The sequence below is a fragment of the Aspergillus oryzae genome, chromosome 5 (assembly GCF_000184455.2).
Source record: "Aspergillus oryzae RIB40 DNA, chromosome 5".
Lineage (NCBI taxonomy): Eukaryota > Fungi > Ascomycota > Eurotiomycetes > Eurotiales > Aspergillaceae > Aspergillus > Aspergillus oryzae.
Genome location: NC_036439.1, coordinates 3,246,807 through 3,270,176, shown reverse-complemented (window position 1 = coordinate 3,270,176; position 23,370 = coordinate 3,246,807). Strand labels below are relative to the sequence as shown.

General features: G+C 48.0%; 5 protein-coding genes across 5 annotated transcripts; 4 read left to right on the top strand and 1 right to left on the bottom strand.

The window, feature by feature from the left end:
- Positions 1–2,570: 2,570 nt before the first annotated feature.
- Positions 2,571–4,179, top strand: AO090120000226 (phenylalanine--tRNA ligase subunit alpha; the record flags this gene model as incomplete). The annotated part of the gene is made up of 2 exons (XM_001823914.3): positions 2,571–4,033; positions 4,086–4,179. 2 exons carry the CDS (start codon positions 2,571–2,573, stop codon positions 4,177–4,179), a joined length of 1,557 nt encoding a protein of 518 aa, XP_001823966.1.
- Positions 4,180–7,818: 3,639 nt separating this feature from the next.
- AO090120000224 (putative IMP dehydrogenase) lies at positions 7,819–9,719 on the bottom strand (the record flags this gene model as incomplete). Its single annotated transcript, XM_001823913.3, has 3 exons — positions 7,819–8,960; positions 9,167–9,475; positions 9,530–9,719. The coding sequence occupies 3 exons, from the start codon at positions 9,717–9,719 to the stop codon at positions 7,819–7,821; spliced, it is 1,641 nt and encodes a 546-aa protein (XP_001823965.1).
- Positions 9,720–10,793: 1,074 nt separating this feature from the next.
- AO090120000223 (oxidoreductase, short-chain dehydrogenase/reductase family) lies at positions 10,794–12,096 on the top strand (the record flags this gene model as incomplete). Its single annotated transcript, XM_023237654.1, has 7 exons — positions 10,794–10,864; positions 10,956–11,048; positions 11,103–11,303; positions 11,400–11,564; positions 11,655–11,765; positions 11,834–11,988; positions 12,059–12,096. 7 exons carry the CDS (start codon positions 10,794–10,796, stop codon positions 12,094–12,096), a joined length of 834 nt encoding a protein of 277 aa, XP_023092463.1.
- Positions 12,097–14,268: 2,172 nt separating this feature from the next.
- AO090120000221 (putative Ras GTPase activating protein) lies at positions 14,269–19,700 on the top strand (the record flags this gene model as incomplete). The annotated part of the gene is made up of 3 exons (XM_023237652.1): positions 14,269–18,424; positions 18,476–18,754; positions 18,811–19,700. The coding sequence occupies 3 exons, from the start codon at positions 14,269–14,271 to the stop codon at positions 19,698–19,700; spliced, it is 5,325 nt and encodes a 1,774-aa protein (XP_023092462.1).
- Positions 19,701–20,366: 666 nt separating this feature from the next.
- Positions 20,367–22,295, top strand: AO090120000220 (uncharacterized protein; the record flags this gene model as incomplete). Its single annotated transcript, XM_023237651.1, has 5 exons — positions 20,367–20,448; positions 20,543–20,574; positions 20,622–20,674; positions 20,824–20,905; positions 20,973–22,295. 5 exons carry the CDS (start codon positions 20,367–20,369, stop codon positions 22,293–22,295), a joined length of 1,572 nt encoding a protein of 523 aa, XP_023092461.1.
- Between the last annotated feature and the right edge of the window lie 1,075 nt (positions 22,296–23,370).

The window sequence follows — 23,370 nt, the reverse complement described above, 5'->3', positions numbered from 1 at the left end:
TATCACACTACTTACCACTTGTGGTCAGGGGGGTTACGGACAAGGATGACGGGCGAAGGGCGGAGAATATCGAGATGAAGGAGCGGGGAAGAGCAAGAGAGAAAAAAAACGAAAAAACAAAAAAAAGCCAAGTTCATCAAGGACGAGAAGAAATCAAGAAACCAGGTATCTGGACCTGGACTCGAAGCTTGAAAAGCTCACCCTACAGGGTACATACAACATACATACAGTGTACATCAACTTTAGGTAGGGCCTTCAAGTTGATCAATCATTCTTTCTTACCTAAATGATAGTGGAGGGTTTCGGTGCATACTGGTATTGTATGCTGTATGTATAACATACAATACCCACGGCCAGGTACACACATGAGTGTTTCCTAAAATCCACGTGTATATGAGATCTTCCTCGTCAACTTCCACCACCTTTGGTTCCTAATGAAGTCTATTGAGGTCTTTGGTAACTTCGGATGGATCTCACTGGTCCTCGCTTTAATTGTGATGGGGAGGTTCCAAACAAAAGCTTCATCGGCTAAATCTTGCGAACCATTCTAGTAAAAAAGTGGCACCCTTTAGGTAGATAGGCATCACCGTCAAACGGTGGGGGAAGGGAACTCTTGTCCCTAAGTCATCCGGGAGTAATAGAAATACCAGTATCACCCTTACAGCGCTAAGGTCCCCCCGGAACATCGACGGCGTCCTTAAGTCCAGAACTTAACGGTTGCGTGCGGGTCCCATAAAGCAACTTATAAGCCAATTATGGACGTGATAGCTTGAGAAGGTTCCACCAGGTCCATTCCTCTTCCAGATCCCTCATGCGAGGTTGTAAAAAATCCCGTCGAGGTTTAAAGGGCTGACGAGATGCCCTTTTGGGGAGGCTGTTTCCTTCGGACTCAGAAGCCAACTAGTACCCGGTTGGATGAAAGGCGTGGACAAATCACAATCTCCTTGGTTGTCCTGCTTACTGTTGTTAGTTTCATTTGCTTATTAGTAACTTTGCCAGCGATGACCTGGCAATTTAAGAGTCCAAGGTAGTATGCACCGGCAATCATAACGAGGTAGCACTAAGAGACTAACTAGCATATGCTGCGGTAGTGTCTACTCAAAATCCACAAGATATTAACTGGACCCAAATTTCTGACATGGGAAAGGAATATCTGTTGCGGTTCTGTCTCGAAAAATGATCCATCGTGCTCAGCAACTGCCGTTCCGATGCAGCGCCAGTCGAGGTGCATGGGCCTAAAGCCTTCTTTAATCAATATCTGGCATACTCTCTGGTCTTAGCCTCGGGATGACAGCCAATTGCGGTGGCACCCCGGGCCACTGCCGCCAGTGATATATAATGTCTATTCAGGTTAAGTGTCTCATGACAGTTTACCACTCCGTAGGTATTGCAATACGCTGTGTATCCAAAATCATAGCTATTCTATTACATGTTAGGGCTACCCGGTTAACAGACCAAATTGGATCTCTACATTGAGGTCAGACAAAGTCAACCCCGGCATGGAGAAGTTGTTTCAAATTTATTGTTACACGCAATATACTAGTAGGCATCGGACTCCCTAACACTATATATTAGTTGGCATTAACAGCCTACGCAGTTGACCATCGACCACTAAAGCAGCGCCCTTTCAGGTAGTATATATTAAACGCCACGCACAACCGTGTTACTTTACACCCAGTTACTCCGAACGTCTATAAAAAAGACAGGCTCCAAGTTGTTGGTTAGCATCTAGGATCGTCAACAACACATCACCTGACAAGTAACTTTTGCTGCACAATGACTGCATTTCACCGTGGAATGCCGGGGTTGTCGTCTTGAGCATAAGTGGACAGATGACCCTTCATTTGGTAATTTAAGTATGTTGTCCATACATGGCTTTTGAATATCATTCCTTTCCAACCACCCCTTGCAGTTTACAGATGGTCTAGAGCTACAGTATATGCAAATTAATGATCATCCTCCACATCCCCAGGCATGCGCGATGTATTTTTGCTTTGCAGTTTCATGAACCGTAAGATTGGCAATTGTGCAATACCTGTGACTTTGATATCTACGCAATCTAGGATTCCGATCGTTGTCATTCACCTGGATGATCGATCATCTGTTTAAGATCATGAGGGCAGGTGAAGACTCAGGTGAGAGGAATGTATGATATAAATCTGTCCCCGTCGGCACACATCTGAATTGTAGGGATCAGTATTCATAGGATAATTGAATGTTAGGGGTATGATACTATATGTCCCTCTCGGTTATATGGACAATATGTAATGGATTACGCGTATCGTGCATACACGAGAGGGATTCGGAGGAAAGGGCTTTTATAGGAAGTATACAACTAGCTTTCCTGATAAAGATCCTTGATTGATAGACGGCGGGGTAAAGGTAAAAGCCAAGTCACGGGATGGCGTCTATGGTCCGCGTCACTTACCGTAACCACACAAGAGCCGCCAAAGAGTCACAATTCGGAAAGTGGGCAGTATCTGTTGCATAATTCGAGTCCTCGATTTGCTCTTCCAGCACCTTTCCTTTAACGCCCCCCGCCTATTTCCCTGTGGTCCACGACTGCAGCCATGGCGTCCGATCTGACGAACCCCCTACTGGACGCCCTGTCCGCGTCCGACGCACCGATTCTTTCCAGCGAAGCTTTCCCCTCCCACCCCTCATTGAATGTCAAGAGTGCGCTTGATCGTCTGGCCTCACGACAGATGGTCGAATATGAAACAATTGAGCGTGAAGTCGCCGCACTGACCAAGGAAGGTGAAGAAATCGCCGCCAATGGTAGTCATGAAGCCAAGGTTTTCCAGGCCGTTGTGGCTGCTATGGAGGGGTTGAAGATCGGTGACTTGCCTGGTATTGTTGGAAAGGACAACGCCAAAGTTGGTCAGGGAAATGCTTTCAAGAGGGGCTGGATCAAGAAGGATGGACAATTGCTGCGGGCAAACACTGACTCGATCGTGGACGAGACCCGTGAGCAGTTGTTGACTGTCAAGAAGACTCAGACCCTGGAGGACCAGAAGGCCCTCGGTGATTTGAAACGTCGAAAGTTGGTCGCCTTCCAGAAGGAGCTTAACTTCAAGATCTCCAAGGGGCCCAAGTTCGCCAAGGAGTTTGTTAAGGAGGAGACCGACCTTACTGCTGAGATGCTCATGAACGGCTCGTGGAAGACGGCTCAACTTAAGCCCTACAACTTCAAGGCTAAGGGTGCTCCCACTTCTTCCGGTGCTTTCCACCCTCTCAACAAGGTCCGTCAGGAGTTCCGTAATATCTTCTTTGAAATGGGCTTCGAGGAGATGCCTACCAACCGCTTCGTGGAGACCGGATTCTGGAATTTCGATGCTCTCTTCGTTCCTCAGCAACATCCCGCTCGTGACCTTCAAGATACTTTCTACATCTCAGACCCCCCCAAGGCAGACCCCCCTCGTGAGGATCCCGAGTTCGACCCTCACCGTCCGAAATCCGTTCAGCCCGCCTCTGCAGCATCCCAGGAGATGCCGCTCGACTACAAGCAATACTGGGAGGACGTCCGCGAGGTTCACGAGAACGGCAAGTATGGTTCGATTGGCTACCGCTATCCCTGGAGCGCAGACGAGTCATTACGGTTGGTCCTCCGCACACACACGACGTCAGTTTCGACATATGTCCTTCACAAGCTCGCTGCCAACCCACGGCCCGCAAGATATTTCAGTATCGACCGAGTCTTCCGTAACGAGGCTGTTGATGCCACTCACTTGGCTGAGTTCCACCAGATCGAGGGTGTCATTGCCGACTTCGGTCTTACCCTGGGTGGTCTGATCGGATTTATGGAGGTCTTCTTCGCTAAGATGGGCATCCACCAACTGCGTTTCAAGCCCGCCTACAACCCTTACACCGAGCCTAGCATGGAGATCTTCGGTTACCACGAGGGCCTGGGTAAGTGGGTTGAGATCGGTAACAGCGGTATGTTCCGTCCGGAGATGCTGGAGCCTATGGGCCTGCCCAAGGATATGAGAGTCTATGGATGGGGTCTGAGTCTCGAGAGACCTACCATGATCAAGTAAGTGAACAGTGCACAATTTTGATGAATCAAGCGCTAACAAGCCCCGCAGATACGGTGTCAGCAACATTCGAGAACTCCTGGGTCATAAGGTCGACCTTAACTTCATCGAGACCAACCCAGCGGTTAGATTGGAGAAGGATTAGACGATCTTATAAAGATTGATGGATATTATTAAAAAGCCCAAGATTCAGATCATATAAATGATATCATGTGTTTAGAGCTATCAAAAAGAATTATGATGCGCATTGAATGAGACACGCTACAACGAATTCCCGAAGTAAAATGAAAAGTTTCTTATGAAATCTTTTACTTGATATTCAACAACACAGACAGATAGAAAATCTACAAATACTGATAGTATGTCCCACCCGTATCTGTGCCCCAGCGCACGGCTCTGCAACAGTGGCTCTTCAGTAGGCGGACGTGATATTCGGCGGATGGATGTTACTTTCTACCTCCTCGCTCATGGGGGCCAGATAGATGTTTTGTACATCCAATCTGTGAATGAGGAGGCCTTGATGTGCCGATTGAGCATCCTGAAGAACAGGAGAATAAGGAAACAGAGAGTAGGAAACGGATTTACAGAGCAGGCACCACCACATCAAAACCCTAGCGGGCAACAAACCAACACTCAAGGAAAGGAAGATAAAAAAAAAAGAAAATGAAATTTGATGAACTGATTTTGATTGATTTGACTGGTCTGTATGAAATATCTTCATTCATTTATCTTAAATCATATCCGATATACCCATGGAACTGGTATACCAGCCTGCACAACACACAAAAGACCCCATTAGCCTCTAACACTTCCAAAAAAAAAAACCATAAATGATGCATGAACCGGAGAGTCTTACCATCGACCAAATCACACCGCACACCTTAACCAATTAAATAGTCCATATTTACCGCTGGCGGGAGGCGGTCCAGACGTTGCGGATGTATCCATCACGCTGGGTGAGGCGGTTCAGGGAGTCATCGCTCTCACCGCGGGCACGGATGAAACCGCAAAGAGCGTAGCTCTGGTTCTCGCCGGTGTAGCGGCCGTTCTCGTCAACCTTGCCGATGGAGATCTGGACGGAGGCGTGGTCGTTGGCCTTGATGATGCGGTTGGTGGCGCTGCACTTGCGGGGCACGTAGCTGGTTGAAGAGAGTTATGTTAGTTTCATCATCATGAGATTAATTCTGTTTGGCTTGTTGGGTTCCATGTGTGTGGTTTGGTCATTGGGGAATTTCGGATATTTTTGGAGATTTGGAAGAATATGCTGCGCCTCCGATAAAAAGTGAAGGAATATAAGTCGCTTGTATTGCGACGTGGTGGGTGATTTTTCTGAATCGGCGACTTTTTGTTCCATCGAATTCGCAGTCATATTCACCTTCTTCTTGCTCATATCCGAAATTGTATCCCAAAACCAAAACCAGGTCACAGACTGAGTGGATTTATGGGCAGTGCAACGTACAGATCGACAATCTCTCCCTTTTCGTTCTCCATTTTGGCGGTTTGTTAGTCTGGTTGACGACGGTGGAAAATTGGAGGTGCGCTGGCGGGTTGAACGGTCGTGAAATTCCGCGACTCTTTTGGGCGTTTCCTTAGTCGATGGTTGTGTGGGTCATGTGATCTTTTGTCGAGGGTTGATGTTGCTTGTGTGTGGCTGTGGTTGAGTGGCTGGTGGGGCTTGGTGGCTATAGGGTTACCGGTTTGGGGTTGGTACAGTACCTGTTTGACTGGTGTATTGTGTAATTTATTGCTATCTTCAAGCCTTCAAGGTACGTACTCCGTAATTATAAAGGATATTGTATGCATGTATGAAGTATGTACATAGATAGCGTTTGAGCTTTTAATAACGATCATAAACTGCTTCGCTCTTTATCCTCTGCAAAAACGTCTTTCTTCCACCGCACCTCCACTTGCCGGGCTGTTCCCTTTGCAAACTTCACCAGTACAACCCTGTCGGGCTCGCCCAGTCTATCCGTACCTTTCAGTTCTGGCCCGGGATGATCTAATGCAAGGACTGCTCGTCCATCGGACGACATTTTGAGCATCTTGGGGGATATGCACTTCTCCGTCCAGGGGGGACTACCCGTATGGACAAAATCAACTAGCTCCGCTCGTCGTCTTCTCAAATCGTCCACAGAATTGGTTATCCGAGGCGCTTGATCCAGGAACTGTGACACCAGATGCAACAAGAGAATCTGTGGTGGGAACATGACGACTTCCCCACTGCCTGCCAGCCGGAGCCATTCAGATGCTGGTAGGAATCTAGCTTCGGTGACTTCAATACCGCCATCACTTGTAGGGATCTGGATTTCCTCCCGCTCTCCTTCCGCGGGAAGTTCGCTGAGGAGCGACTTGTCCGACTCCAGAGGCAATGGCAAAAAGTACAAATACATCTGCGTAGAGTATCGCTTCGGCACATTTGTAGGAGTAATCCATCGTGTGAACGGAATCAATTGCTCTTTAGGGCAAAAGGTTAGCAGAGGCTACACAACAAGGAGGTATTGGAGTCTGCTTGGCGCTCGAACCTGTGTCTGGAACTGCGGTAGGATTTTGTTGCTTCAACCATTCGGTGAAAGTCACTTCATTGCGATGAATTCTCTTTCTGCCCTCTTCCCTTTTGTGTTCTGGGACTGCTAACATCTTCCCGGAATTCTGATCCTTGGCGAGGAGGATACCACTTTCTTCAAAGAGCTCTCGTAGAGCTGCATTTCTATACCATATGGCATCATCATGCCTTTTTGGATCCTCTACTGGTGGGCACTTTCCATCTTGATCAGATAGGTTGCCCCCCGGAAAGACATGAGCTGATGCAAATGACGTAGATGTTTTGACGCGATGAAGCAAAAGTACTTCATTTTTGGGTGAGATCAGTACTACGCTAAGATTCATTAGCTATCAATTCTCGCAAATACATAGCTACATATAGCAATATCCGGTGGTATAGGTATTCTGAGTATTCTATGCTGAAGTACCCCCGTGATGGTAGAATGGCTAACCAACCTTGAACTCGGCCTCGGGATTGACGGTTTTGGCTTTGGCTTGGGGCCATCCTTCTGCGATGCCATCTTTCCAGACACAGAGGTGATTTTGGCTGTTGCAATGGAGGAATTCTCTCTTACAGCACGCTTTTCGATATAATGGTAGTTTGTAGGCCGGCGTTGTATAACCAGTAAAGGAGTTCGAGTAAGGGTCAACCGATGATGGAGACACTGGTGCATTAACCGGGGCATTGACACATGAGGAGCCGTCATGGCTGAAGCAGCCGAGGTGTACCGGGAGAGCTTGCTTTCAAAAGGAGGGACGTGAATAATGATTGAGTATTAGTTACTGTAGTACCACCACATCGTACTAGTATTAGTACCTAACTGGTCACTAGGGAGTAGTAATGCTAACCTAGGCTAACTAATGCATTGCCGTCGGGCTTACCCCGCCCGTAACACGACCGCTTCAGGCTTAGACGATCGCCGGTCTCCGAGATCGACTCTAGTCCTCCAACTACGTACTACGAACACTGGGGCTAACTACTAAACCCACGGGTTAATTTGAAGCATTATAGTGTAGAATGTTTCCTCGACATGGAGTACAAACGACTCCATTATGAAATGAATTGGTGAATGTAATAATCTTGAACAACAAGAAAGCAATATCCACGCATCGAACTCCGGAACCTCATACCCATACTTTTTTCCATTTATTTTGTTTCGTGCAAACCATGCGTCATCATGCAAATACACCCTGAGTATCAAAATAGCTCATAATGAGAATATGAATCGTGTGTTTTCACGATTTAAGAGTAAAGCTTCTTATCGAAGCTGTGCAGACCGTGGACGTTACCCTCGGCCATGGCACTGGCGCTTCTCATCTCGAAGCGGACGGTACCGTTGTTAACACCCTCATGGAGGGCGTCGAGACTCTGCACGCCGATATCCTGCAGAGAGTGCTGCACACCGGCAACAAGGTAAGGAACGAACTTGGTGACAGAGCCACGGTCAAGGACAGAGCCCGAAACACCCTGAGCAACAAGGACACGGTCCTTCTCAGAGAAGTAACGAGCAGTACCGGCGTTGCTAGCCTTGCTGTCCTTAGAGCCGGCGCCAGCCTTCTTGTCCTCCATGGCAGCGATACTGCCCATACCACGGTAGGCCTTGACAAGCTGGCCCTCGTTGCTGACGAAGTACTCGCCGGGAGACTCAGTGGTACCGGCAAGGAGACCACCCATCATGACAGTGGAGGCGCCCATGGCAAGACCCTTGACGATGTGGCCGACATTCTGAACACCTCCATCAGCGATGGTGGGAACACCGAAGCGAGCAGCGAAAGAAGAAACGCTGCGGACGGAGATAGCCTGAGGACGACCGACGGCCATGACTTCCTGAGTGATACAAGCACTACCGCTGCCCATGCCAATTCTCAGGCCATCGGCACCAGCTGCAATCAGAGGAGCGGCTTGCTCCCGGGTCACAACGTTACCAGCAATGACATCAATCTCAGGGTGAGTCTTCTTGATGTACTTGATCATCTCGATCTGGTACATACTGTTGCCCTGGCTGCTATCCAGAACAACAATGTCAAGGCCAGCATCAGCAAGCAGTTGAAGTCTGCGCTTATCTTCTTCACGGGTACCGATAGCAGCAGCGCAGATCAGTTGCTTGGAGTGAGGAAGCTTAGACGCAAGAGGGTAGTGAAGGTTCTTCGTCAAATCGCTGCGAGACAGCAAAGAGACCAGGTTACCATCATTGTCCACGATAGGCAGCTTTCCCTTCTTCGAGGAACGGAGGACCTCGTTGGCCTCGGCCAGAGTGGTACCGGCAGGGGCGGTGACAAGGTCAGTGGACATGATGGCAGTGACTGGGTCCTCGAGGTTGGGGTGAAACTGAATGTCCCGGGAGGTGACGATTCCAACGAGTTTAGACCGAAGGTTTCCACTTTCTGTAGGCACAACCAGGTTAGACAGTGCTATTTTCACGCAAGTTTCGTGACGAGGACTCGGGAAAATATGAGTATCAGATAAATCTGTTTCTCTACAACGCAACTCTCGTCGCTCCAGTGGAACGAAAGTTATAATGAAGAAAGATGAAAATCATCACAGGAAATATTCGAGGGTGGGTGAACACGAAAAAGAAATGGATGCTTACCAGTTACAGGGAAGCCACCAAATCCCCACTTGCTCTTCAGCTCCTTGGCTTCTCCGACAGTAGCCTTAGGAGAAAGAACAACGGGGTCCAAGATGAAGCCGTTCTCATAACGCTTCACCTTCCTCACCATCTCCGCCTGGTCCTCGGGAGAGCAGTTGTGGTGAATTATACCAAGACCACCCAGAAGAGCCATGTGGATCGCCATGTTGTGTTCGGTGACGGTATCCATAGGAGAGGAGAGGAGAGGGGCCTTCAGGGAGACACGCTTGGTGACTGGGGTGTCCAAAGTGACATCTGACGCAGGGAAGCCTGTCATAGACATGAATAACTGCAAGTTATGGACGGTTCAGAAATCGTCCTTACCGATGTAACCAGGCAAGATCAGGAAGTCATTGTAAGTCAATGCTCCGTGCTTGTCCGAATCGAGCAAGGTGTCAACATCAAGACCATCTCTGGTGGTATAATCCTTCTCCAGAACTTCGAGGGCCTTGGTGTGGTCCTCGATCTCAGCCTTCATGGCGCGGCCAAGTGCATCACCGTTGGAGATAGGCATTTTGAAAGAAATAAGACTCTACGGTTTGAATGATAACACGTAGAGATCAAATAGAGATAAAAGATAATCAACAGATCGTGACAAACGTTCTGTTGATGGAGAAAGTCTTCCTTTCCCAAAGGAAAGAAAGAAGAAAAAAAGAAGAAAAACTGGAGGAGCAAAAAATTGGCTTTTGTATCTTTGCCGCACAAGCTAACGATTCTTTCAGAAAATTCCGGAACAGGCTTAGCTGATCCACCTAACCCCTTAACCATTATACTTATTGGCTGTTAAACGAAATCTCTTTCAAGGCGGTGAGAGGAGGGGTGGCATTAGATCTGCTGAGGTAAGCTGTACTAATCACAGAATTTTCTTGCCATCGTCCCAGAGGGGTATAGATCGTGTGTCGCATGAATCGGAGTCTAAAGAACCCAGACCTTTTCATCATTACTAGCTGCATTCAAATAGATAGATAAGAATCGAGCTGGTTCTCTAGTACAGTAGTACTTGACGCTAATATTCAGCTTCCAATATGCCCAATTCAAGTGCCACAGTCTTTGATTTAACCCCTCCATTTACCCTTTTCTGGTAGAATGATGTACCACGTCCCTTTTAGAGCTCTTATCATGGATTGTAATGCTTGCTTCGCTTACGCTCCGCTGCGCAATCATTGTTGAATCCTCGATGCGGTCATAAACCCTCTCCATCTTTTCAAATAAACAACAAGTGATTCACCACGTACCCCTAGCCCTAGGTGACGAAACCAGTTTAATTTTATTTCACATTGAAGGATTGAAGCAAGTTCGTTACACACATCTTGAACCCTGGGAACCCGATATGCTTCTTCCCGGTGGAACAATGAGCTCTTTCTTTAATAGCTTATTTCCATTTGGGTCCGTTTCCAGATCTCCATACAACATGGTTATTGCAACATCATGACGCCAGTATGACCGCAATCAAAACCACTGTTATATATAAATATGTGTGACACTTTCATACAATACAATTCTTCCTGATAACCCTACACTGGATTATAACTCATGAGAAATAATTATCACATTACGAATATACAAGATAGCATCACCCGAAGCTACCATGGCGTCTGCAATTGGCAAGGAAGGGACTTTTCAAGCACCGCAGGAGCCACAGGCTCAACAGAAGCCAGGGTTAGTTGCATAGAGCAGTTCCTGCGTCCCGGGCAAAAGATACACATGATGCTAAACATTCAAGGCTTGAAAAACAAATGAAACCATCAAGTGAAGCCACTAAGCTAGAGTCAAGTGGAACTTTCGTTGAGTACGTGGGTTCGGGTAAACTGAAGGACAAGAAAGTCCTTATTACCGGTGGAGAGTATGAACTGGTCTGTCTCAGGATACACACATGAGAATGCTGATGACAGCTTAGCTCCGGAATTGGACGTTCAGTTGCTGCACTAATGGCGAGAGAAGGGGCGGATGTCACTATCTCGTATCTGCCTGAAGAGCAGGAAGACGCCGAGGAGACGAAGAAACTGGTCGAGGCCGAGAACAGAACATGCCTTCTGTTTCCAGGGGATTTGTCTAATCGAGAGACATGTCGTCAGGCTGTTGAGGAGCATATGAAAAAGTATGTCTCTCCTATCCAAGGGGATCCATATAAGATACGAGTCTAAGGACCACCGCCTCTACCACAATACAGTGTATTCTAACTTTCATATGGCAGGTTCAAGAAACTGAATGTTCTTGTCAATAATGCTTCGAAGCAGTATATGTGCAAGGATCTGGCACAGATTGATCTTGACCAAGTTGAACATGTATTTCAAACCAACATTATCCAGATGTTCGCCCTGTCAAAATTCGCCTTACCGCATCTATCACGAGGAGATTCGTAAGTACACGCAGCTTTTGTAATATGGATCGTGTTGGACTCACAAACCACCCTCAGCATTATAAATACCACCTCCACTGTGACATTCAGAGGCACAAGTGGTATGGTCGACTACGCAGCGACGAAAGGTGCTATTGTTGGATTTACAAGGTCACTGGCAAAGCAGCTGATGCCAAAGGGTATTCGGGTCAATGCTGTAGCGTAAGTTGTGCATTGCTATTCCCATTTATACTTTTTGAAGAAAGGAGGGCCTCACATTTACCCCATAGGCCTGGCCCCGTCTATACGCCTATCCAGGTGGACACAAGAGCGCCAGAAGAAATGGAAGACTTTGGCGCTGGATCTTCTATTGGTCGCCCTGGCCAGCCAAGCGAAGTTGCAACCAGTTTCGTTTTCCTAGCGAGTTCGGACGCTTCTCTTTACTGTATGTATAGTCGACTTCATTTGAAAATTGGCTAGTTATGGTAAGCGCATCTGCTCACTAATTTGTACAGATGGTCAGATATTGCACTGTTACCCCCTAGGTGACTAAGCCAAGACGAAGGAAACCACGGCGGTCAGCTAGATAAAAGTGAGCTTCATGCCTCACTACGTATTGGTTAATATATGTTTTCAGTATGTATGATGTATATTACGCGTCGCATTCCTATTGCCTTGAGAGTCAAATGAAACAAGGAGAAGTATATTTCTTTCTGTAACGTAACAAGCAGTAGCTTAAATTACCCCCTTAATACACAAGCCATGGCGTCGCTTGTGAGAGAGCATGATCCCATCCATCATCATCCTTGGTCCAAATGGCGATGCTCTCCACCTCGTCCTTCCCCAATTTAAGACCATTGTACAGATGCTGTGGCTGGAGTCAACAAACATTGTGTACCAGATATAATTGCAAGAAAGCACCAGAACTGGCAATCGTTGCGGGTTGGACTTACCGGGAACAAGCCCTCTGTCGGTCTCGGCCCGCACACGGTACCCTCGGGATTTTCCCATTTGAGATTCTCGGCTACAGAGTCGTACGGAATCCTGAGAACATAAACAAGGGGCTCATCTTTGAAGAATAACTTCAGCGTGTTCGGCACCTGAAATGCGGTGGAGAGGTGAATGAAACCCGACTGTTGGTCAAGTGCACTGACGGGCAGTTGCTCCGGGAGCGGTTCTCGAACAGGCGCCGTGGACGGCACAAGTTTATAGACAAAGTAAGGCTCTTTGTCGGTCATTATTTTAGCTATCTGTTGACTAGCAAGTTCAGAACGGCAGGTGAAATGTAGATGGATAGTGGTATGTTGTTTTACCGTTGGGAATAAATATCGGGGACTGGCCGGCAATCTAATCGGCAGCGAGTTAGTTAGTGGAACCGCTGTGATTCAGTCAGTCTTACCTAAGTGGAGGATGATTAACTCACCACTTCGTAAGGTTCGACTGCATAGAAATCTCTAAGTCACCTGAGTGTCGTAAATTCCTGGACCAATTCGTGGTTTGATCCGGAGTGTGATTGGTTAAGACAATCAAGTCCTCGTCAGGGTACCATGGAAGCCCCTCCTGGTGGCATAGCAAGCAACCTTACGGGGCACCTTGGGCTTGTTGTACCAAGCCATGCTAAGTTGCCCACAACCCCTTTGACCCCAAAGGTTGTTGTAGGTATCACGACAGCTCGTGCCTGCAGCATATGTTTACTTCTATCCAGTCTGCGTCGTCTAGATATGGTGGAGGACGGGTATCCAAGCTGAACGAACTATGATTAATATACATATATATATTATGTGCAAGTTTGAGTCCTATCAAGTACTCCCCAGCTCTACTCCGCACAGTTCTAATTATAACGGAGCCCAGATTGAGTTACAATCTGATATGTCGGGTGATAAGTCCTGTCCACGTTCGTCGTCCTGCATGGTGAAGAAAAGTGCCGACGGTGGGTCAGTGATGGGTTGGCAGGAAGCGTGGCTCGATGATAGACTCACATGTGTATATAACCTTCAAAGTAGATCTTGACCTATATTCAATTGAGTGTCCTTGATCTATAAGGATTAAGCAAAACATACGTTCGAGTTATATTTGTGCTCACTTGCAAATTATTCCTTTGATTTGATTTCTTTTTTTGTACCTGAAGGGCCAGGCGGTGACACGTGAGTCGATCAGTGGCTGGTATGATCGACGTCACCAGATAGGGAATTGTGGCGTATCACCCTGGAGCGCTAACCATACCCGATCGGGAGATTTGTTTTTTCGTCGCTGGGGCTGGGAAGCAACTTTCCACTTGATCTACTTTCCCTCCCTCCCCGCTTCTCCATCACCACCACCATCAATCGTCAGTTCAATTATTGACCTTACGACAAAAAATAAATCCAGTGGGAAGTCGTAAGCTTTGCTGGGTTAATCATATCTGCAAGTCTTGTCCCACGTTTCTTGGATGTACTTCACTTTCTTTTTTCTTTTCTCCCGATTGCCTTCCAATTCAGGTACTATCAGGAACGCAAAGAAATCCATTCCGTTTCTATATCAACCCGGTTCCGCTTCCCAATTCTTCCCGTTTCCATAGGACCATGCTGTTTCTCCCTTGAATTGGCATTCCTTCCAATTTAACTCAACAGTTGATCACTCGGCCATATTGCTGCTTCGGTTGAGAGGCAGGTATGCGGCCAATTGAAGCCGAGACTGCCTTATTTTCTTTGAGTCTTGCATTCTTCAGTACGAAGCGGCATTAGTGATGTCAAGCCACTCAGCCCCCATCCGACGTACCCAGACGGATTTTCCCACCCAAACATCGAGTCCGCTTCGCCATGGCTCAACCGCATCCACAAATTCGTCTATATACTCTATATCGACCGATTCGCTAGCTCCCAGTCGCACAAGTACAGTGTCCTCCACGGGATCCATGGGCTCCACACCCAGCTTTGGCCATAAACGTGGAAAGAGTGAAGTGAACACCATGAGTGCCGACAGATTCAAGGCCGATAGCCGTTGGTCGAACGCCGGGACAACATACGAGAACGTCCGCCGCTCGCTACGACCGCTCTCCCAAGCACCAAACGCTTCTCCATCCGCAGTTAAGCAAGTCGCCTACGGCCATTCGAGAAGCAGAACGATATACAATCCCCAATTCTGGAAAGAGAACCGCCCCCAAACCCCTGAGCGCCGCAATGGTTATCATGGAGAAATTGAACCGCTGAAGGAGATTGAGTCGCATGATGTGTATGCACCTCCATCTCCCAAGTCGCCACAGGATTTCAGTCCTCTTGCTGTTTCGCCTCAAACAAGGTCTCCAAGCAAAACACAGCATTCTCATAGCTTATCCACACCACAGCCGCCTCCATTGACCACGACATTGTCTACGCCTGAGCTAGAGACCTTCCAAAAGTCGTCGACTGGGCATCTGCGCACATTATCCAAATTTGCACAGTCAGGCGAAACGGAGGAGTTTGCCTTAGACAGCCCTTCCGTAGTGGGCCTGGTGGGCCGACGGCGGCTGAAGCGTACTGATTCAGTGGCCGGCTCGGGCAGCGCGAATATTAATCGAAGGAAAAATGCATCATCATGGGCTGCCGGTAACTGGATGGATAAACAACGGCAATTCTTGCAGGCCTATGAATACCTATGTCATATAGGAGAAGCTAAAGAGTGGATTGAAGAAGTCATTCACAAGCAAATACCGCCGATTGTTCAACTGGAAGAAGCCCTGCGAGATGGCGTAACGCTTGCAGAAGTGGTTCAAGCAATGTATCCGAATCGCATGCTACGAATTTTCAGGCACCCCAAGTTGCAGTATCGGCATTCAGATAATATAGCACTATTCTTCCGATTCCTAGACGAAGTGGAACTACCGGAGCTGTTCAGATTTGAGCTGATTGATCTATACGAAAAGAAGAATATCCCCAAAGTCATTCACTGCGTCCACGCACTATCCTGGCTGTTGTTCAAAAAGGGTCTTGTTGACTTCAGGATGGGCAACCTCGTTGGTCAGTTGGAGTTCGAGCATCATGAGCTTGAAAAGACGCAGAAAGGCCTTGACAAGGCAGGAGTCAGCATGCCTAGCTTTAGCGGCATGGCCGCGAATTTTGGGGCCGATCCAGAACCAGAACCGGAGCCCGAGCCCGAGTCCGAGGAGGATCGAATTGAGCGAGAGCTGCATGAAAATGAAGCCTCGATTGCCGACTTCCAGGCTCAGGTCAAAGGCGCTATGCTGCGACTGAAGCTAGGAAATCTAATGAATAACCTGTGGGACTTCGAGCCTTTCCTTATCGATTTGCAGTCAAGGATTAGAGGAGATTGGGCCCGCCAAATCGTTCAATATTGCCTAGACATGCGTGCGTTTGCAATAAATCTTCAAGCAATCTGTCGAGGTTTCATTGTACGATGCCGCCAGAATGATGACATGGAAAGTTATCAGGCTCAGGAGCCCGGTATACTAGAGTTGCAGACACTTATAAGAGCCTCCAAGGCGAGGGCCCAAGTGCAATATCTTCAAAGCCAAATGCGAAAGGAAGAATCAGGGATTAAAGAAATACAAGCTGCCATAAGAGGAGCCTTGCAACGCAAGTCTGTTAGCGCTCTCTACTACGACACTAGAGATGCGGAGGATCACGTTCGGTTATTACAGGCTGCCATCCGTGGTGCCTTGCAACGCAAGACTGTAGGCGCTCTTTATGACGATATCAGGGATGCGGAAGACCAAGTTCGGTTATTGCAGAGCATCATCCGAGGTGGCCTACTACGTAACAAGCTTTCAAAGCAATGCGAAGAGACAAAATCTGCTGAAGATGCCATCAGAGACCTCCAGTCCCTGATTCGAGGCTTTTTCACACGACGGCAGATGAATGCTCAATATGCGGATATGGACAGCGTTCAAGGAAATGTGGAATTGCTGCAGGCAGCCATTCGAGGCTCTCTGGCCCGAAATTCTTTATCTCAGATGAGAGACTTGCTTGACCAACAGGCCCCTTCAATTATAGCTATCCAATCAGGGGCGAGAGCCTTGGCAGTCAGAAAGCAGCAGACAATACTTGCAGAAGCTCTCGGAAAGGCCGAAGATCGATTTATCACGTTGCAGGCAATGGCTCGTGGCAATGCCGCAAGAGAAAGGCTTGATTGTCTGCGCAAGGACTTGATGGAGCATGTAGAGTTGCTTATTAGTCTCCAAAGTATACTCCGAGGGAGAGCTACCCGGTCCTTCTTAGCCTCTCAACAGAAGGCACTGAGGGATGAGGAAGCCTCAATCCTTGAATTGCAGTCGATGGCTAGGGGCTCTCTTGTGAGAAGGCGCCTTGAAGCTGATGCTGAAGCACTGCAGGCAGAGGAACTTACGATCATCGACCTGCAGGCCCTCGCCCGAGCTGCAGTTCTGAGGATTGAGGTTGGTGGCATACTAGAGCAACTCGATGACTGCGATGATGAAGTCAGTCAGCTACAGGCGCACATAAGAGCCATGCTTGTTCGAGTAGAAGTCGGACAATCATTGGCCGATCTCGCTGCCGAAGAAGATGTCATTACAGATCTCCAGTCACATATACGAGGGCACATCATACGATCAAAATTTGAGGAGAAGCGTCGATACTACCGGGAGAACATGGAAAAGGTTATCAAGGCTCAAAGCTTTGTGCGAGGTAGGATTCAAGGCCAGGCATACAAAAGTCTCACAAGTGGGAAAAATCCACCCGTAGGAACAGTCAAAGGCTTTGTACATCTGCTGAACGATAGCGAATTCGATTTCGACGAAGAGATTGAATTCGAGCGGATGAGGAAGCTGGTAGTTCAGCAGGTTCGTCAGAATGAGTTGGCGGAACAATATATCAGCCAGCTTGACATCAAGATTGCTCTCTTGGTGAAAAACAAAATTACACTCGATGAGGTCGTCAAGCACCAGAAGCACTTCGGTGGTCATGTTGGAAGTCTGTTGCCAAACAGAGAAATCGCGTCAAAGGACCCCTTCGATTTGAAAGCCTTGAACAAAACGTCGAGGAGGAAGCTTGAGCAGTATCAAGTCTTGTTCTTCCTTCTCCAGACGCAGTCTCAGTACCTTGCCAAACTTTTCCGAAGGCTGCGTGAGCTCAATACATCAGAAAAGGAGTATGAAAGGACTCGACACTTGATGATGGGTCTCTTTGGGTATTCTCAAAAGAGGCGCGAGGAGTACTACCTAATTAAGTTGCTGGCTCGCTCTGCACGTGAGGAAATTGAGAGTTTTGACTCCCTCCACGATTATCTACGCTGCAATTCTTTCTGGACTAAGCTCTTCGCATCCTACATAAAGTCTCCACGTGATAGAAAGTTCATGCGCGATGTATTGGGTACTGTTGTGAAAGAGAACATTATTGACAACCCGGAATTGGACCTGGAAAGTGATCCTATACAGATCTATCGCTCGGCCATCAACAACGAAGAACTCCGTACTGGCAAACGGAGTCGTCGGCCCTTGGACATCCCGCGTGAAGATGCAATCAGGGACCCTGAGACAAGAGCAACTTTTATCCAACATTTGCAGGATCTGCGCGACATTGCCGATCAGTTCTTCACCGCGTTTGAGGAACTTCTATACCGTATGCCTTTTGGACTTCGGTATATCGCGAAGGAGATGTACGAAAGCCTCCTTTCCCGATTTGCTGGAGATGATCCGGGCTTCATCCTTCAGACGACTGGGCATTGGGTGTGGAAGAATTACTTTCAGCCGGCGCTTATTGAGCCCGAAAAGCATGGAGTTGTTGATCGTGGCCTGACGCAGGAGCAAAAGCGAAACCTCTCCGAGATCGCGAAAGTGATTGCTCAGGTGGCCTCAGGGAGACTTTTCGGCACCGAAAATGTTTATCTTCAGCCGTTGAATAGCTACATTGGTGACTCGATTCAACGCCTTGGCCACATTTGGGGCGACAGTTAGTAAACGACCTCTCTATTCGACGCCATGAAAGCTAACTTTTTGGCAGTGATCTCCGTACAGGACGCTGAAGCTTATTTTGATATTGATGAATTCAACGATCTCTATGCTAAAACGAAACCGACATTATACATCAAGTTATCCGATATCTTCTCTATTCATCAACTTGTGGCATCGGAAATACATTATATTTGCCCTAACCCCGATGACATTCTAAAGGAGGTTATCCGCGATCTCGGAAACGTCAAATCCAACGAAAATGAATTGATGAGTGTGAACACCTCAGAGATCAGCCTCACACTGAACCCTAAGCTTGCGCAGGTTGAAGGTAGGGAATTCCGTCCGCCAATCGTCTCGGGGCTAGTACTAATGTGTTGATTGTAGATCCGGAGGCTGATGTGAAGGCATTGTTTATGGAAACAAAACGATGCATCCTCTATATCATACGGGTTCAGTCAGGCGCTAACCTGATGGAGATTATGGTCAAGCCCCCGACTGAGGAGGATGAAGAAAAGTGGATGACATTGGTCCGGGACGAGCTGAGTGCGAACAACACGAGAAGAAGCGCGTACTCTGAGGCACATACAGTGGTGGATATCGCGTCCATGACCTATTCGGAGCTGAAGCGGACTGCACTCGAAAACATCCTTCAGCTTGAACAAACTGGGAAGATCCGTCGAGACAATCAGTACCAGGATTTGTTAAATGCCATTGCCATCGATATCCGAACCAAACACCGCCGCAGAATTCAGCGAGAGAGAGAATTGGAAAGTTCCCGTTCAACACTGGCCCGCCTCAACGATCAAGCCGCCTGGTTAGAGCAACAGTTCAAGACATACAATGACTACATTGAGCAGGCAATGGTGACATTGCAAAACAAAAAGGGGAAGAAACGGTTCCTCATGCCATTTACGAAGCAATGGGATCATCAACGCGAGCTTCAGAAATCAGGAAAGGTGTTCAAGTTCGGCTCCTATAAGTATTCCGCTCGTAACCTGGCAGACAAGGGTGTCTTAGTTCACTGGAAGGGCTATACAGAACGTCAGTGGGACCGGGTCGACCTGACTATTTCTAGCAACGAAGTCGGTGTGTTCACTATTGATGGCAGCAGTGGCCCAATGATGGTCCCTGGAGCGAACGCACAGGTGCCATTGGATGACTTGCTGCAAGCTCAGTTCAACAACATGCAGTTCCTGGACTTCTTCGAAGGTCAATTACGAGTCAATGTCAACCTTTTCCTGCATTTGATCATGAGGAAATTTTATAACGAATGATCCTCGTGTGGGATGTGACTTTCTTTTCCGTTTCCTTTTTATTCTCCACTTGCTCTTCTCTCTCTCTTTTTTCTTCTTTCTTCCTTTCTCCCTACTCTTCTGGTTTTTACCTATGATATCCCCTTTTCCTATTGATGATATGTCACGCTTGAAAAAGAAAAGGCATATTCGGCATGACGTATATAGAGACACAACATGCATGATTCGAGCCTATTCTCTCTGTGTTATGTTCCTTCCATGATAACCCGTTGTTTCTTGTCGTTATGCCCTGACTTTCCTGAAATGACTTACCCTCTACATTCCTACACGTTACCCCTGTTATGATGATTATGCAGACGATTTTATGTATGTATTTGAGTAGTGTTTAGTACATGGCGATATGTATGTTTTGATTGTAATAGAATAGCCAGTAAATACATCTCTAGTGGCAGGAGTCCATCCGTTAATTAAGCTGTAACACATACTATGATGTCGACGTCTCCTTTGTCCTGGAGCTCAGGGGCTGCCACGTGATCTGGCGGTTGGCTTGGAGCCCAACGGCGTTGCCAAGTGGATTGATTCCTCGACTCCCGCATCATCCAACCCTCTACGAATTCGCTACTCTTGTCTCTCTAATTTCTTGATCCGATAAATAGTGCGCAACATTGTACCCGTGCTGATCGCGTCATGGATCTGTCCAATCTCAAGGAGCAAGTCAGCAACCTGACCTTGTATGACCTCAAGGCGGGAGTCCGCAAGGTCCAGAATGGTAAGTCCCGCATCATGCCCCCGACTTAATTGATATACCTGCCTCCCAATGCCGCGCGATCTGACACTGCAGCAAAATATACTGACGGTCATAGCTGTCATGAATTATACTGAGATGGAGGCTAAGGTATGTGACACCATTCCCAAGCTCCGTTCTCCGCCGATCCTCTATAGAACTATACATACATGCATGCGGAATGGCTTTCGACTGCAGTCGCTTATGATCAGTAGGTCCGAGAAGCTACAAACAATGAGCCTTGGGGTGCCTCAACCACACTGATGCAAGAAATTGCCAACGGAACTCACAGCTAGTCAGTCATTAACTTGTCCGTTCATCCAGTTAGCCGGTTGCTAACCAATATACTGGGGAGAGCAGCCAACTACTCAATGAAATCATGCCGATGATCTACAGACGCTTTACAGACAAGACTGCAGAGGAGTGGCGACAGATTTATAAGGTAGGGCTTATTGGACCAGTTAGCGTTGCAGAGGATATGTCTGATTTGATGATTCTTGAACGTGCAGGGGCTTCAACTTTTGGAATTCTTAGTCAAAAACGGATCGGAACGAGTTGTTGACGATGCGCGGTCTCATATGTCCCTTCTCCGAATGCTCCGCCAGTTCCACTACATCGATCAGAACGGGAAGGATCAGGGTATCAATGTGCGCAACCGATCGTCGGAGTTGGTGAAGCTTCTCGGCGATGTAGATCAGATTCGTGCAGAAAGAAAGAAGGCCAGAACTAATCGCAATAAGTTCGGTGGCTTTGAGGGTGGGTCGCATGTGGGAGGAGGAATGTCAAACTCAAGGTACGGGGGCTTTGGAAGTGACAGCATGTCCTTTGGCGGGTACAGCGGAGGTGTCTACGGTGATGGAGGTGGGTTCGGTGGCAACACAAGCGACTTCCAGGATACCGGGCGCCGAGGCAACCGATTTGAAGAATACGATGAGTATGATGAAGCAGATGCCAGTCCGTCGGTACGACGTGCAGCAAGCCCGCCTCGTGCTCGAGCGACAAAGCAGCCGGAGCCGCCAAAACCCAAAGCACCCGAACCGGATCTTTTTGACTTTGGAGAAGAAGAGGTGGTCACAACCGTCTCTACCAGCGCCGGCAAGAAGCCAGCGGGCAATAACGGTTTAGATGTGCTCGATTCCAAACCCATCGATGACGATGACTTCGATGACTTCCAGTCTGCAACTCCCGCACCCGCACCAGCGGCATCGAACCAATTCTCTATTCCCCCACCCGCGAACACTGTGAGCACCACCTCAAGCACCCAGTTCGCTGCGCCGAAGCCGGTGTCCGCTACGCAAGGAACCAATTTGAACGGTCTCGTTGGATTTACATCGATGACTCCGACTCCTACGTCGAGTACAGTGGCATCCCCAACACTGTCACAGAGCTCTATGGTGCAGCCACAGCAGCAGAAGCCGGCGCAGCCGAAGCCAACAGGATTCCAGGCCGCAACTCCGAATTACTTCACCTCTGTTTCCGTCATGCAGCCTCAGGCGGGAGTGTCTAACCACCGGCCAGGCATGGCATCCACCTCATCTTTTACATCTGCCACGTCGAGTTCGCCTGCAGCAGCTAAACCTGCCGCATCGAAGTCCTCGAACGGCGACGTCTTCGGATCTCTGTGGTCGAGCGCCAGTGCCAGCGCAGGACTGCAGAAGTCGAATGCAAATGCAAACAAAGGCCCTAACCTGGCAAGCATGGCCAAAGAGAAGGCGAGTGCGGGCATCTGGGGGGCACCTGCAACGCCCAGCCTTGCATCCCCGTCATCTTCTCAAGCCTCCCAGCAAGGTGCCAAGACCAACAGCTCCGGATTGGATGACTTGCTGGGTTAATCTACTTCTGTGTGTTTTTCCAGTTAAATTTTTTTTTTGTGCTGAGCAATATTTGCAATATTATTGCGATTTCACTGTTCTTCATTCTCATTTCAAGCAACGAATCATTGGTAGCAGACGATGCCAGACCATTCCTCTCCGATCTCATGTTTTCAGATTCTGTATATCCGGATGGTCACGATAGCTCTTTTATTCTTTGCATGGTGTCTGAGGCTCGGGAAAATATGATCTTTTTGTTATCAGGACTCTGGCCGATCGAAGGTTATCCCCTTACAAAACTCCTACACGACGAAGTAATGTTTCCAGGCCGTTAGATGGCGTTCTATCTCAGCCCAACCACGGACTCTTTCCCGCAAGGCAACTTCAACATGGGCTGTATGAGGCGAAAGGGGAAGGAAGAAAAGTGTAACAGATTAAAAGCTTTCCGTAAAAATGCAAAATTTCCATCAATCCATCGGGAAATATTCCCTGCCCCTAATTTCCTCTCCGCCATTGACGACCAGTCAAGGGATGAAATGACAGTCAACCCGTCCCGACAATCCTCGTATTCAACCTGCCCACCCTCAATGATCAGCACACGCTAATCCCCCCATGAGTCTGAGCGACCAGCCAACACGGTGGGGAATGCGATTGGGATCTCTGTCGATCAGCGCTCTTCGTCTGGCGGTCATGGATACAGTCCCTGGGTCTAGCCAATTGTTGGTGTGGCCGAGACCACTAACCCTAATATTAACATTTTTTAAGGGTCGTATCTTGCGAGTCATAGTTCACTTTTGTTCCTGAAGGGTTTAGGCTGAGGCTACTATTGTCTGGTACTCTATGGGGAGTTTTACGAGCAGATTAAAGTGTGCGTGGGTGTGTTTGGGTTGCACCGTCTCTCGTGTCATGTCAACTTTCCATCCATATATGAAGAACTCTATCTGCGTGTGTTAAGGGGCTTTCCTCGAGTCCTTCTTTTCTCTCTGTTTCTCGCATCTATACAAAACTCGACTCCATATAGTCCTAATCCCCACAATATGTACATCGACACCCTTTTCCCGAACGGGGTCTATCACGCTCTTCTCCCCCGACAAAC